A 13,068-nucleotide genomic window follows, 5' to 3' on the forward strand; every position below is an offset into this window, starting at 1 on the left:
AACATTACGACCATAATACATTTATTACTATTTTGTTTAGTTCTATATTATTTCATTTGTTATATGTGTAAATCAAAACTTCTTTTATTATTATTGTTAGTGGCGGACTTAGAAAATTTATTCGCTGGGGGCAAATATATAACAAAAATTTAAATATTAATATCTTATATAACATATAAAATTGTCATATGAAAACTCTCAAATATCTTATAAAACTACCCTACGCTCATTCAACATCTGAAACCTTTCTATCACTTTTTCATTTGTGACAGAATCAAGTAACTCTTTTTCAATATAGCAAACAAGACAATCACTTAGAAACTGGTCTCCAATTCTATTGCGTGTAGTCGTCTTCACCAATTTCATTGCCGAAAAACATCTCTCAACACTTGCTGTTGCAACTGGTAAAGTTAAGACCAACTTCAAAAGCCTGTAAACCAAAGGATGTGCAAGATGCTTTTGGGTTTTTACCATTAAACAAGAAAGATCTCCAAAACTTTTCAAGTTTTTAAATCTTTCATCTCTGCATACATTGTCAATGTAGATATCAAGATGCTGCTCAAGACACAAAGTCTCCCCAGAACTAAAGTCATCTGGATAAAACTTAACCAACTTCACCAACTTTTCCTTGTCAAACTCGCAAAATGAATCAAGAGGACTTAAAGAAGCCATACATATAAGTAGATCAGTGTTTACCTCCGTAAAACGATCATTGAACTCCTGAAGCTGTAAGTCTAGAATAGTGTAGAAGCAGTTAACCTTATAATGATGCAAGTTGGTTATATTGGTTTTCCTTCTTGGTTTCCTTGGATCAACAAAGACGTCTTCCATGACAAGCATTTCAGCATTATGTTTCTCGCAAAAAGATGAAACTTTATTCATAAGTGAATCCCATCCATTATCCCTAAGCTTTTGCAATTCTCCCTTAGTAGATTCCACCAATGACATGGCATTCAAAATATCTTGATCTTTCCTTTGCAAAGCCATTGACAAATTCTCAGTTAATCCCAAAATAAGTAGCATTAGTTGCATGTAGAACACACAATCAAAAGTGTGAAAGTACTTGAGAAGACCATAGGCTTGACGTTTTTGGAGTCTTCAATGCCTTCATTTTGGATATACTCAAGAACCTCAATGATAGTAGAAAACAACTCAACTAATCGTTCCAATGTTTTCTGATGAGAACCCCATCGAGTATTTCCAGGTCTTTGAAGCGAAATTTCTTGATTCAATCATGTACCAGTGTTAATCTCACCTCTACTAATTCCTTCCTGCACTTTTCTTCGATAATTTTCTCGAATCATATCTTGCCTTTTGCAAGAAGCTCCAACTACATTCAATAATGTAGAAATCATATCAAAAAAATCACCAACCTCAAAGTGTTTTTTAGCGATAGCAACCACCACCAACTGGAGTTGATGAGCAAAGCAATGAACATAATAAGCAGCATTATTTTCTTTAACAACCAATGCTCTCAAGCCATTAAATTCCCCCTTCATGTTGCTTGCTCCATCATAGCCTTGCCCTCGCAGTCTTTTCAGGCTCAACCCGTATTTAGCAAACAAATTATCAATAGCAGACTTCAAAGATGCAGATGACGTTTCTTTTACATGAACAACTCCAATAAACCTTTCTTTCACTGCTCCGCTCTTATCAACAAATCGGAATACAACAGCCATTTGTTCTTTGTGAGATATATCTGCAGACTCATCAACTAACAGACCAAACACACCATAATCAATTTCTTCAATAATTGACTTCACTACTTCTTCTGCAAAACAATTCACGATCTCTTTCTGAATCTTTGGAGAAATCATCTGGTTATTTTTTGGAGCATTATTCAAAATAACCTTACTTATAGCATCATTTTGTTCTCCTGTGTATTTCACGAGTTGCAAGAAATTTCCTCTATTGGCAGATTCTTCTGACTCATCGTGACCACGAAAAGACAATCCTTGTCGCAACAAATATCTGGAAACATCAATTGAAGCATTTAAACGAATGCGATACTCCTTCTTCACCAAATTGTCTTGCTTAAACAAGGCATGCACAATAGACTGACCTTGCTTCATCAAGTTATCACACTTTTCAGCAGCACAACAATGAGAACTGTTGGATGATTTACCCATATGAGTGTCTAACCTGTCAGGCTTATTCCAAGTACAAAACCCTTCTTTCACAAACGCATCATTCCCACCTTTCTTTCGTACATCATCTTTAAATAAGTAGCAACACAAACAAAAAGCTCTCTCTGTTGATACACTATACTCTAGCCAAGTACCATACTTCTCAAACCAAGCTGGATTAAATCGCCTCATTGCATTACTCATCTTTGTTTTTTTAAAAGGATGATCATAAGGTTGACATGGACCTCTAACAAGATATCTGCGTCTTATCTCGTCTCTTTCATTCGGATGATAACTCATTATCTCTTTCCTCTCAGCAGGATCCCATGGCAAATCATCGACATTGGTGTTGGACGTTGAACCAGAAATTGGTTTGAAAAATCGTTTCATATTGGCTTACATATTAGTAATTTATCTATAAAACAAAAATATTTCACTAGTTAAAAAATTAGAAAAAAAATACAATAATTTATCACAGCAGTCGACAGTCATCACAAGAATTCAGTAAAATAAATTACTTAAAGAATACATTAAACTATCTCTCAAAAATGATGAATTTTATATTCATTGAATTATGAAAAAAAATTCCATAAAAGCATAATCATCAGTGTTTGCCAAAAGAAAAAAAAAAAGCATAACCATCGATTAAACATATATCTGCCAATAAAAAACAGTAATTCAAATACACTTATAATGTTTCATCGTTCTGAAATAATATAAACCAAACAATAAAAGTGTCGAACTGTTGATAAACAGTTATAAAGGAGCAAAAAAATAATTTACCAGTTTTCTGTTTTTTCCTCTGCAAAACGTTAGGACGTGAAAGAGAGACGACAAAAAATTAGTTTAGGGTTTTAATTTGTAAAGCTAATTAGTTTTAGTTTACAAATTAGACTTTTATTTATTTTAAAATATTAATAATGTGGGCTTTTGGCCTTCTAAAAGGTTTAAACAAAAGATGGTTGGACCATTGAGACAAAAGTTAATTTTGCATTCGATGATGGGGGCAGTTTTTTTGTTTTTAGTGGTGGCAATTATTTATATTTATAAAAAAACCAATAAAAACTCATATATTTTTTTTTTTACTGTTGCTAGCTGCCACCACCTTGGTTGCCGTACGTCCGCCCCTGATTATTGTGATTTGCTAAGTTTGTATTTGTTTTTAAAAATTCAAATCATAATGTATAGAATAGGAAAAACAAGATTTATTTTTATAGAAATTATAAATTGAAAACAACATTTTAAAATAATAAATATGAAATAAACACTGAGAGGGTAAAAGAACAAAAAAGTATTTAAAAAATAATTACAACATTTTCTCTCTTCTCTCTTGCATGTCACCCTCTCTTTCTTTTAGCTGTTTCTCTTTACGCATGTAAATGGTTATTTACTATGTTTTTTCAGTTCTTTTTTTTTTTAACGTCTTTATTGATATTAGAAGTTTTGTACAATGTCATGAGATAAACAACTCCTCAAATACAAAGGAGGATTAATAAAGGTTCGAGTAGTTTCCTGCTGATAGTGAGCTTGTCTAGTAAGTTTATCAGCTACCTGATTGCATTCTCGTCGTATCAACGAGAAGGATATGTTAGTAAAAAGATCCGCCCAACTGCGGATATCAACTAGGAGGTTCTCCATAGTTATACTCTTGGTTTTTTTATGTAGTAGATCATCTAGAGTCTTGCAATCTCCTTCTAATATCACTTTACGGTAGCCTCGGCACCAGGATGTTTTTCAGTTAGTATGCTATATTCTTCGTTCATTTTTGTTTTTTTGGTTACACAGGAAATTCGCCCAATAATAAAAGCGAAACACTTATGAGAAAAAGAAAAAAAAGTTAATAATTGTTGTGAATTATAACTAGAATAGACTTTTGTGTGTTTGTAATGTTTTGTAAATAGAACAAGAACTAATAAAGAGAGGGAGAGAGTGAAGAACCCACGAAAGAGGTAGAGAGATTGGAAAACCTTTTGATCAAAGTCAACAACTATATCACTTACACTCTTACACAACACTTAAGCACTAAGCCTATTTATAGTAAAGTAAACAAAACATGAGTCACCTATTCTTTAGTTTTGGTAATGACAAGTGGAAGTTGGTGTAATATTACAAAAACAAGTGTCCTAACATGTGTCTTGTGATGGATTAATCATACTTCTATTTCATAATACTCCCCCTTGATTATCCATCACCATTGACGAGTTACGTACTACCTCATTAAAAACCTTGTCACGGAAAAACCCATTGGGATAAAAACCATGACAAGGGAAAAAGAGTATAGTAACGTAATCTCCCCCTCGAAAAGATATGTATGATCCTTCTTCATAAATCTCGTAGATGACGCATTCCAATACTGTGAATATGCTTTCTGAATGTGGTAGTCGGAAGCGCCTTTGTGAATAGGTCTGCTGCATTGTCACTGGAGCGGATATGTTGGATATCAACTTCCTTCTTTTGCTCGAGTTCTTGAGTGTAAGAGAAAAATCTTGGAGGTATATGCTTTATTCTGTCGCTCTTGATATAATCTTCTTTGATTTGGGCGACACAAGCAGCATTGTCTTCGAATAAAGTTGTTGGCTCTTTCTTGGTGATTATTCCACTTGATTCTTGTATGTGGTTAGTCAATCTGAGCCATACACATTCCCTCGATGCTTCATGAAGAGCAATTATTTCTGCATGATTTGAGGAAGTGGCGACCAAAGTCTGTTTCTGTGAGCGCCATGAGATTGCAGTTCCTCCAATTGTGAAAACATATCCAGTTTGCGATCGGGACTTATGTGGATCTGATAGATATCCTGCATCTGCAAAACCAACTAGACCAACCAAAGAGTTTCTAGGATAGAATAATCCCAAGTCAATCGTACCTTGAAGATAACGGAGAATATGTTTTATCCCATTCCAATGCCTGCGGGTAGGGGATGAGTTGTATCTTGCAAGTAGATTCGTAGCAAATGCAATATCTGGTCTAGTGCAATTTGCAAGATACATGAGTCCACCGATAGCACTCATATAAGGTACTTCGGGACCAAGTATTTTCTCGTTGTTTTCACAAGGTCTGAATGGATCACTATCGACATTCAGAGATCTATTGACCATTGGAGTACTCAAAGGAGTCGCTTTGTCCATATTAAAGCGCTTTAAAATATTTTTCGTATAATTTGATTGATGCACAAATATTCCATCTTGGAAATGTTCTATTTGGAGCCCAAGACAAAATTTAGTCTTTCCAAGATCTTTCATTTCAAACTCTTCCTTCATATGAGTTCTTGCATCATCAATCTCCTTTTGAGTTCCAATTATATTTAGATCATCAACATATACAGCAATGATCACAAATCCTGATGGAGATTTCTTTATGAAGACGCATGGGCATATTTCATTATTAACATACCCTTTCTTCAATAGGTATTCGCTTAAGCGATTATACCACATGCGCCCGAATTGTTTTAATCCGTAAAGTGATCGCTGTAATTTGATCGCACAAATTTCATTAGACTTAGAGTCTAATGCCTCAGGAATCTTAAATCCTTCTGGGATTTTCATGTATATATCATTATCCAATGATCCATATAAATATGCTGTCACTACATCCATAAGGTACATTTCTAAATTCTTAGAAGCTGTTAGACTCATTAAGTACCTGAATGTAATTGCATCCATGACTGGAGAATATGTTTCTTCATAATCAACTCCGGGTCTTTGAGAAAAACCTTGTGCAACAAGTCGGGCTTTATATCTTGTGATTTCATCTTTCTCATTTCTTTTTCGCACAAATACCCACTTGCAACCAACAGGTTTTACATCTTTAGATGCAGTGACAAGAGGTCCAAAGACATTTCTTTTATTGAGGGAGAGCAACTCAAGTTGCATAGCCTTTTTCCATTTCTCCCAATCAGGCCTATGTTGGCATTCTGATACGGACCTTGGATCTGGATCATCTTTTTCATGATCGATCTCTTTAGATACAGAAAAAGAGAATATTCCATCATCATCATCGATTTCATCTCTATACCATAACATCCCATTTTGGGCATAGTTAATAGAAACCTCATATTTTTCTGTATCATCCTGAGGACTTTTCCTTTTATTTGGTTCTTCCTGAACCTTTTCATCTCCCATTTTCTTTTTCTTTCGGGGATTTTTATCTTCAGAGCCCATTGTCCTCCCCCTTTTCAATTGAACCTTAGGTTCATTAGCTTTGCTTCCATCAAGTTCCTCTCTAGGAATTTCAACTCTTGATGGTGCATTTGCAGCAGGGATATATGACTTTGTCACCCTTTTTGTATCTGTGAACGCATCTGGTAATTGATTTGCCAAACCTTGTAAATGTACAATTTTCTGAACTTCCAGTTCACGTTGATTTGTAGGGGGATCAATGTATATCAAAGATGGTGTATACCATGTAATATCTTTTGGTACTTGTTTAATTCCTCCCCCTAACGCTGGAAATTCATCTTCATTAAAATGGCAATCGGCAAAACGTGCCGTAAACATATCACCAGTTTGCGGTTCAAGATATCGAATTATACTCGGGGATGCATAACCGACGTATATACCCAATCTCCGTTGTGGCCCCATTTTTGTTCTTTGTGGTGGGGCTATAGGCACATAAACCGCACATCCAAAAATACGGAGATAGGATATGTTTGGCTCTTGGCCAGATGCTAATTGTAAAGGGGAATATTTATTATATGCGCTTGGTCGTATTTGGACCAATGCCGCAGCATGCAATATAGCATGACCCCATATAGAAATTGGGAGTTTTGTTCTCAATATTAACGGTCTAGCAATGAGTTGTAGCCGTTTAATCAAAGATTCAGCCATGCCATTTTGTGTATGAACATGAGGAACCGGATGCTCCACATCGATTCCTATTGACATACAATAGTCATTGAAAGCTTGTGAAGTGAATTCACCGGCGTTATCAAGCCTGACTTTCTTTATAGCATAATCAGGGAATTGAACTTTCAACCTGATTATTTGGGCAATGAACTTTGCGAAGGCCGTGTTTCTTGTTGTCAATAGACACACATTTGACCATCTACTAGATGCGTCAATCATTACCATAAAATAACGAAACGGCCCGCATGAAGGGTGGATAGGTCCACATATATCACCATGTATTCTCTCTAAGAACAATGGTGATTCATTCCCAATTTTGGCTGGCGATGGCCGAATTATGAGTTTTCCTTGAGAACACGCATCACATGAAAACTCATTAGATCTAAAAATCTTTTCGTTCTTCAATGGATGACCATTGAAATTTTGCACAATTTTTCGCATCATGACTGAACCAGGATGTCCAAGTCTTTCATGCCATATCTTAAATGTACTAGTAAACTTAGAGTTTATTGTAACATAAGATGCAAAATTATTTATTTTTGTGCAATACAATCTAGAGGATAACATTGGTAATTCTTCCAATATATGTTTCTCTTCAGATGTTATGCAAAGATATTCAATGCCATTCTTATTCAGAGTCTCTATATGATATCCATTTCTTCGGATATCTCTGAAACTAATTAAATTTCTATGAGACTTGGGGCAATATAATGCATCAATTTCAAATTTTGTTCCCCTTGGCATTGAAAAACTGGCTTTTCCAGAGCCTATAATAATCTTTGCATTACCACATATAGTGCTCACGCTTCTAGCGGAGTCTTTTATTTTGAGAGAGGAGAAATATTTTTTCTCTTTAAGTATTGAGTGCGTTGTAGCACTGTCTGCTAGACACATATCTCCATCCTCAATCTCAAAATTTGACATTTTCTGAGATAAAATATTTATAAAATAAACATTAATAAAATAACATAAAGTCTTACAAAAAAAACTTATCATATATTACAATAAAACTATTATCCAAAAAACATTTTATAAACATAAAGTACATATCAAACTATGACAAAGCATATCATGGCATATAGGCCTTATTCGCATGATTTTCCGTTTTCATTATCAATGAGAAAATCTGCTATATCAAGATGGGGTTCATCGTTTAGGCCATGGTAAGAAGGTCCAGCTTCATCAGAGATGAGGTTGGTCTCAACATTCCTTTCTTTTGCCTGTTGAGATGCTTGATACAGATCGGCCAAATGTTTTGGAATACGACAGGTCTGGTACCAATGTCCTTTCATGCCGCATCTGTAACAAGTACTTTCATCTTGTTTCTTTATAACGCGACCAACATTATTAATTTGAAGATGCTTGTTGGTTTTTCTTGCGTTGAAGTCATTAGGAGAGAAACCTCTTCCTCTTCCTCGTCCACGACCTTCTCCACGACCTCCTCCACGACCATGACCACGGCCTCGACCGCGTCCGCGTCCACGCCCTCGTCCTTGCCAATTATTATAGCTGGATGTAGCAACATTCACTTCTGAAAGTGGAGCTGATCCAGTTGGACGGGTTTGATGATTTATCATCACGAGCTCATTATTTTGTTCAGCAACATGCAAAACTTGCATTAATTCAGAATATCAAGTATACCCTCTTTCTCGATATTGTTGCTGTAGGAGTACATTTGAAGGATGGAAAGTTTGGAATGTTTTCTCGATCATATCATAATCGGAAACTTCTTCTCCGCAGAGAGCCATCCTTGAAGTGATTCCGAACAAAGCGGAATTATACTCACTTACACTTTTGTAATCCTGAAACCTCAGGTTTAGCCATTCATGTTTGGCTTTTGGTAAGATCACATACTTTTGGTGATCAAACCTATCCTTGAGCGCGATCCAAAGATCTGCAGGATTTTCTCTCGTGATATATTCATTTTTTAAATCATCGTGGAGATGATGATGCAAGAACATCATGGTTCTTGCTTTTTCCTCTTCTAACCCCGTTTCTGACGGATCGATGGTTTTGAGAAGCCCATTCCCTTTCAGATAGAATTTTACATCTAATGCCCATGTCATATAATTTTTTCCAGAGATATCAAGGGCGGCGAATTCAAGCTTTGCCAAGTTTGACATGATTACTATATAAATAATAAAACAATTTGTTAAATATAAATTTTATGATATAATTTTGTAAAATTTTGTTTTAGCAAAATTTAAACTATAAAACATAATTATAAATTATATAATATATTTATAAATTGAAACAATCAATTTAGGAGGCATAGCCTTCCATATAATTCAAATCTATAGATCTGAACATATGATCAAGGAGGCAGAGCCTACCATAATGATCAAGAATGTAGATCTAAATGATCAAGGAGGCAGAGCCTACCATTAGATCAAGAAGTATGTATAGATTTTTACTCTATAGATTATACATATAGTAACATGCATGTAAAATAATTAAATTCAAACAATTTGAATAAAACTTAAATCTTACCTCAAACAGATAACGGATCGAGAGTTGATCGTGCTGATAACGTGTTGTGAATTATAACTAGAATAGACTTTTGTGTGTTTGTAATGTTTTGTAAATAGAACAAGAACTAATAAAGAGAGGGAGAGAGTGAAGAACCCACGAGAGAGGTAGAGAGATTGGAAAACCTTTTGATCTAAAGTCAACAACTATATCACTTACACTCTTACACAACACTTAAGCACTAAGCCTATTTATAGTAAAGTAAACAAAACATGAGTCACCTATTCTTTAGTTTTGGTAATGACAAGTGGAAGTTAGTGTAATATTACAAAAACAAGTGTCCTAACATGTGTCTTGTGATGGATTAATCATACTTCTATTTCATAATAATAATGTCAAAAATTACAAGGTAATAAAACTTTATTTTGTTTAAAAAATGTGATCACTCACCGTGTCTAATACAAACAATTACTAAAAATCTAGACCTGATGAAAGAAGTTAGGCAAGGTGAATGAATCACTGCGCACCGACACATTATAAAGGCGTTGCAGAGGATAATTACCCAACCCACCCACGATTTCTTGATTTTCGTTATTCGCTCCCTCTTTGCGAACGCATTAAGCAACCAAAACCAAATCAAAGGTAGAGGAGGCAGTGAGAGAGAGAGAGAGAGAGAGAGAGAGAGAGAGAGACTCTTTATCATCAGCGTGAGCGATCTCGACACACAAGTCCCTCTTCTCGTTGTACATCTTCTAGATCTGATTCCGTCGTAGATAGATCTCCTTTACCTGGATCTGTCTCAGGTTTGCCCCCGATAACTCTCTTGAGTGTGAGATCTGTTCTTCGCATCTGCGTTTTTTCTCGTATTCGTCGTTTTTGATTTTGGTATTCTTCAGCTTTTTCGTATTCGGTTGTTCCAATTTGTCAATTAGGTTTAGTTTTACGTTTATGATCCCTTGAGATCTGATCTTCTGAACCCACCGATCTGATTCCTTTTGAATACATTGATCCCGAATCTGGTTGCTACGAATCTGATCTTCTTCTACATGCATATTAACATTGTGCTCTGTTGTATTCTTTTTCGATTTTCACTTTCTTCTTTCTTGAGAATGTTTCTTTCTGTATTCTCTATTATAGGTATATGGATTCGTTTTGCCTTTTCTTTAGAATGTGCCTGATGAATCTGTTACAGTAGAAAGGGTTACTAATTTGAGAGATGGTTTTTATTTTGATACAGGAAGGGACAATGTTTGGTGTGTACCGAGCTTTCGTGTTGCTGGTGTTTGTTACCCAGCTTTGCAATGGGTTTTACCTACCAGGGAGTTATATGCATACGTATTCAGATGGGGACTCTATCTTTGCCAAAGTTAATTCTTTGACTTCTATTGAAACTGAGCTTCCTTTCAGCTACTATAGTCTTCCGTACTGCCAACCACTCGAGGGTATCAAGAAAAGTGCTGAGAATCTTGGGGAGCTTCTCATGGGGGATCAGATTGATAATTCTGCTTACAGGTTTCGGATGAGGACGAACGAGTCTCTCTACCTATGCACCACCAGCCCTCTGAATGAGCATGAGGTCAAGCTCTTGAAACAGAGAACCCGTGAGTTGTATCAAGTGAATATGATTCTGGATAACTTGCCAGCTTTGAGATTCGCTAAGCAAAATGGGGTTACTATCCAGTGGACTGGATATCCTGTTGGCTATTCGCCACCAAACAGCAATGATGATTATATCATTAATCACCTCAAGTTTAAGGTCTTGGTCCATGAATACGAAGGCAATGTCATGGAGGTCATTGGTACTGGCGAAGAAGGTATGGGTGTCATCTCTGAAGCTGATAAAAAGAAGGCCCTTGGCTATGAGATTGTTGGATTTGAGGTTGTTCCCTGCAGTGTTAAATATGATCCTGAGAAGATGACAAAACTTCACATGTATGACTCCGTTCCTTCAGTTAACTGTCCACTGGAGCTTGACAAAGCTCAGCTCATCAAAGAACATGAAAGAATAACCTTCACTTATGAAGTCGAATTTGTTAAGAGTGAGACAAGATGGCCATCCAGATGGGATGCCTATTTGAAAATGGAAGGTGCTCGTGTTCATTGGTTCTCTATTCTGAACTCGCTTATGGTGATCTTCTTTCTCGCCGGTATAGTTTTTGTCATATTCCTGAGGACAGTGAGAAGGGATTTGACCAAGTACGAGGAATTGGACAAGGAAGCACAGGCACAGATGAATGAGGAGCTCTCTGGATGGAAACTTGTTGTCGGAGATGTGTTCAGAGAACCAGAAATGTCAAAGCTTCTATGCATTATGGTGGGAGACGGGGTTCGGATTACAGGAATGGCTGTTGTCACCATTGTTTTCGCTGCACTTGGATTCATGTCGCCTGCTTCAAGAGGAATGCTACTAACAGGGATGATTATTCTCTATCTTTTCTTGGGTATTGCTGCTGGGTACGCTGGTGTTCGTCTCTGGAGAACCGTCAAGGGAACTTCAGAAGGATGGAGATCGCTTTCCTGGTCCATCGCATGCTTCTTCCCGGGTATTGCTTTTGTTATACTAACAGTGCTGAACTTCCTTCTCTGGAGCAGCAACAGCACTGGAGCTATCCCAATCTCATTGTACTTTGAGCTCTTGGCTCTGTGGTTCTGCATCTCAGTTCCTCTCACCCTGTTTGGAGGATTCTTAGGCACACGAGCAGAAGCAATCCAGTTTCCAGTGAGAACCAACCAGATTCCAAGGGAAATCCCGGAACGGAAGTACCCCTCATGGCTTCTAGTCCTTGGGGCAGGAACCCTTCCTTTTGGAACGCTATTCATAGAACTGTTCTTCATCTTCTCCAGCATATGGTTAGGGAGATTCTACTATGTATTTGGGTTCTTACTCATAGTCCTGCTCCTCTTGGTAGTTGTGTGTGCAGAAGTATCAGTGGTCTTGACCTATATGCACCTCTGCGTTGAAGATTGGAGGTGGTGGTGGAAAGCCTTCTATGCGTCTGGTTCAGTCGCATTGTACGTTTTTGCTTACTCCATCAACTATTTGGTCTTTGATCTGCAAAGTCTGAGCGGACCCGTCTCCGCCATGCTTTACATTGGTTACTCTCTGCTCATGGCAATTGCAATCATGCTCGCCACTGGAACCATTGGCTTCCTCACCTCCTTTTACTTCGTCCACTATCTCTTTTCCTCTGTCAAAATCGATTGATACCTTGACGACAAAATCTCAGTCATCGATCTCTGCTTTGTCTAAAGCAATTTCAGGTGTTGTTATTTTTTTGTCAGTACTAGACTTGTAGAGTCCACTACATTTTACATGTTTTTATTTTTTTTCGGACCTATATCCTCCTTATATGTTTTTTTTTTCTCACAACTCCGGGCCTCTTATGTTTTTGTTTTTGAACTTTTGAGTAGAAAATAAACAAATTTGCCTTTCTGCTTTTTGGTTTCCTTTGGATCGTTTTTTCTTGTGCTCGTTGGTTCCACAGATGAGCTTCATGCGTCCGCTTTATATGGGAAATTAGTGTACAAATCTGTTATCAAGTGGCAAAACAGAGTCATGATTGATATGCTGCACAACTGTGATCAATATTAAAGCTGGAGATGACGATAATACTCAATTTACAGGAGTCTG

At 36.7% G+C, this 13,068-nt stretch overlaps 3 protein-coding genes and 1 pseudogene across 3 annotated transcripts; 1 reads left to right on the top strand and 3 right to left on the bottom strand.

Annotated features, from left to right (window-relative positions):
• Positions 1 to 207: 207 nt before the first annotated feature.
• Positions 208 to 2,453, bottom strand: LOC109124958 (uncharacterized). The gene is made up of 2 exons (XM_019233636.2): positions 2,063 to 2,453; positions 208 to 1,954 (listed from the first exon to the last, which is right to left on the bottom strand). Exon 2 carries the CDS (start codon positions 1,030 to 1,032, stop codon positions 208 to 210), a length of 825 nt encoding a protein of 274 aa, XP_019089181.2. The 5' UTR covers positions 1,033 to 1,954; positions 2,063 to 2,453.
• Positions 1,233 to 2,330, bottom strand: LOC104733768 (uncharacterized). Its single transcript, XM_087477083.1, has 3 exons — positions 2,282 to 2,330; positions 1,856 to 2,173; positions 1,233 to 1,684 (listed from the first exon to the last, which is right to left on the bottom strand). Exons 1-3 carry the CDS (start codon positions 2,328 to 2,330, stop codon positions 1,233 to 1,235), a joined length of 819 nt encoding a protein of 272 aa, XP_087333209.1.
• Positions 2,454 to 8,037: 5,584 nt separating the features above from the next.
• Positions 8,038 to 9,099, bottom strand: LOC147930906 (uncharacterized; annotated as a pseudogene).
• A 726-nt stretch (positions 9,100 to 9,825) lies between these two features.
• Positions 9,826 to 12,875, top strand: LOC104732475 (Endomembrane protein 70 protein family). Its single transcript, XM_010452025.3, has 2 exons — positions 9,826 to 10,240; positions 10,675 to 12,875. Exon 2 carries the CDS (start codon positions 10,684 to 10,686, stop codon positions 12,640 to 12,642), a length of 1,959 nt encoding a protein of 652 aa, XP_010450327.2. The 5' UTR covers positions 9,826 to 10,240; positions 10,675 to 10,683; the 3' UTR covers positions 12,643 to 12,875.
• The last annotated feature ends 193 nt before the right edge of the window (positions 12,876 to 13,068 follow it).

This window comes from Camelina sativa, chromosome 12, assembly GCF_030686135.1.
Source record: "Camelina sativa cultivar CO46 ecotype springtype chromosome 12, ASM3068613v1".
In the NCBI taxonomy this organism is placed as follows: Eukaryota; Viridiplantae; Streptophyta; class Magnoliopsida; order Brassicales; family Brassicaceae; genus Camelina; species Camelina sativa.

What these genes read in the sequence shown, in the direction of transcription:
- LOC104732475 (XM_010452025.3), top strand. Translation starts at nt 10,684, where the DNA reads ATGTTTGGTGTGTACCGAGCTTTCGTGTTGCTGGTGTTTGTTACCCAG.
- LOC109124958 (XM_019233636.2), bottom strand. Translation starts at nt 1,032, where the DNA reads ATGCAACTAATGCTACTTATTTTGGGATTAACTGAGAATTTGTCAATG.
- LOC104733768 (XM_087477083.1), bottom strand. Translation starts at nt 2,330, where the DNA reads ATGAGTAATGCAATGAGGCGATTTAATCCAGCTTGGTTTGAGAAGTAT. An exon ending in AGCTTGGTTTGAGAAGTATG is followed by an intron (nt 2,174 to 2,281) that starts GTACTTGGCTAG and finishes CGTTTGTGAAAG; the next exon opens with AAGGGTTTTGTACTTGGAAT. An exon ending in AGAACAAAATGATGCTATAA is followed by an intron (nt 1,685 to 1,855) that starts GTAAGGTTATTT and finishes TATCTCACAAAG; the next exon opens with AACAAATGGCTGTTGTATTC.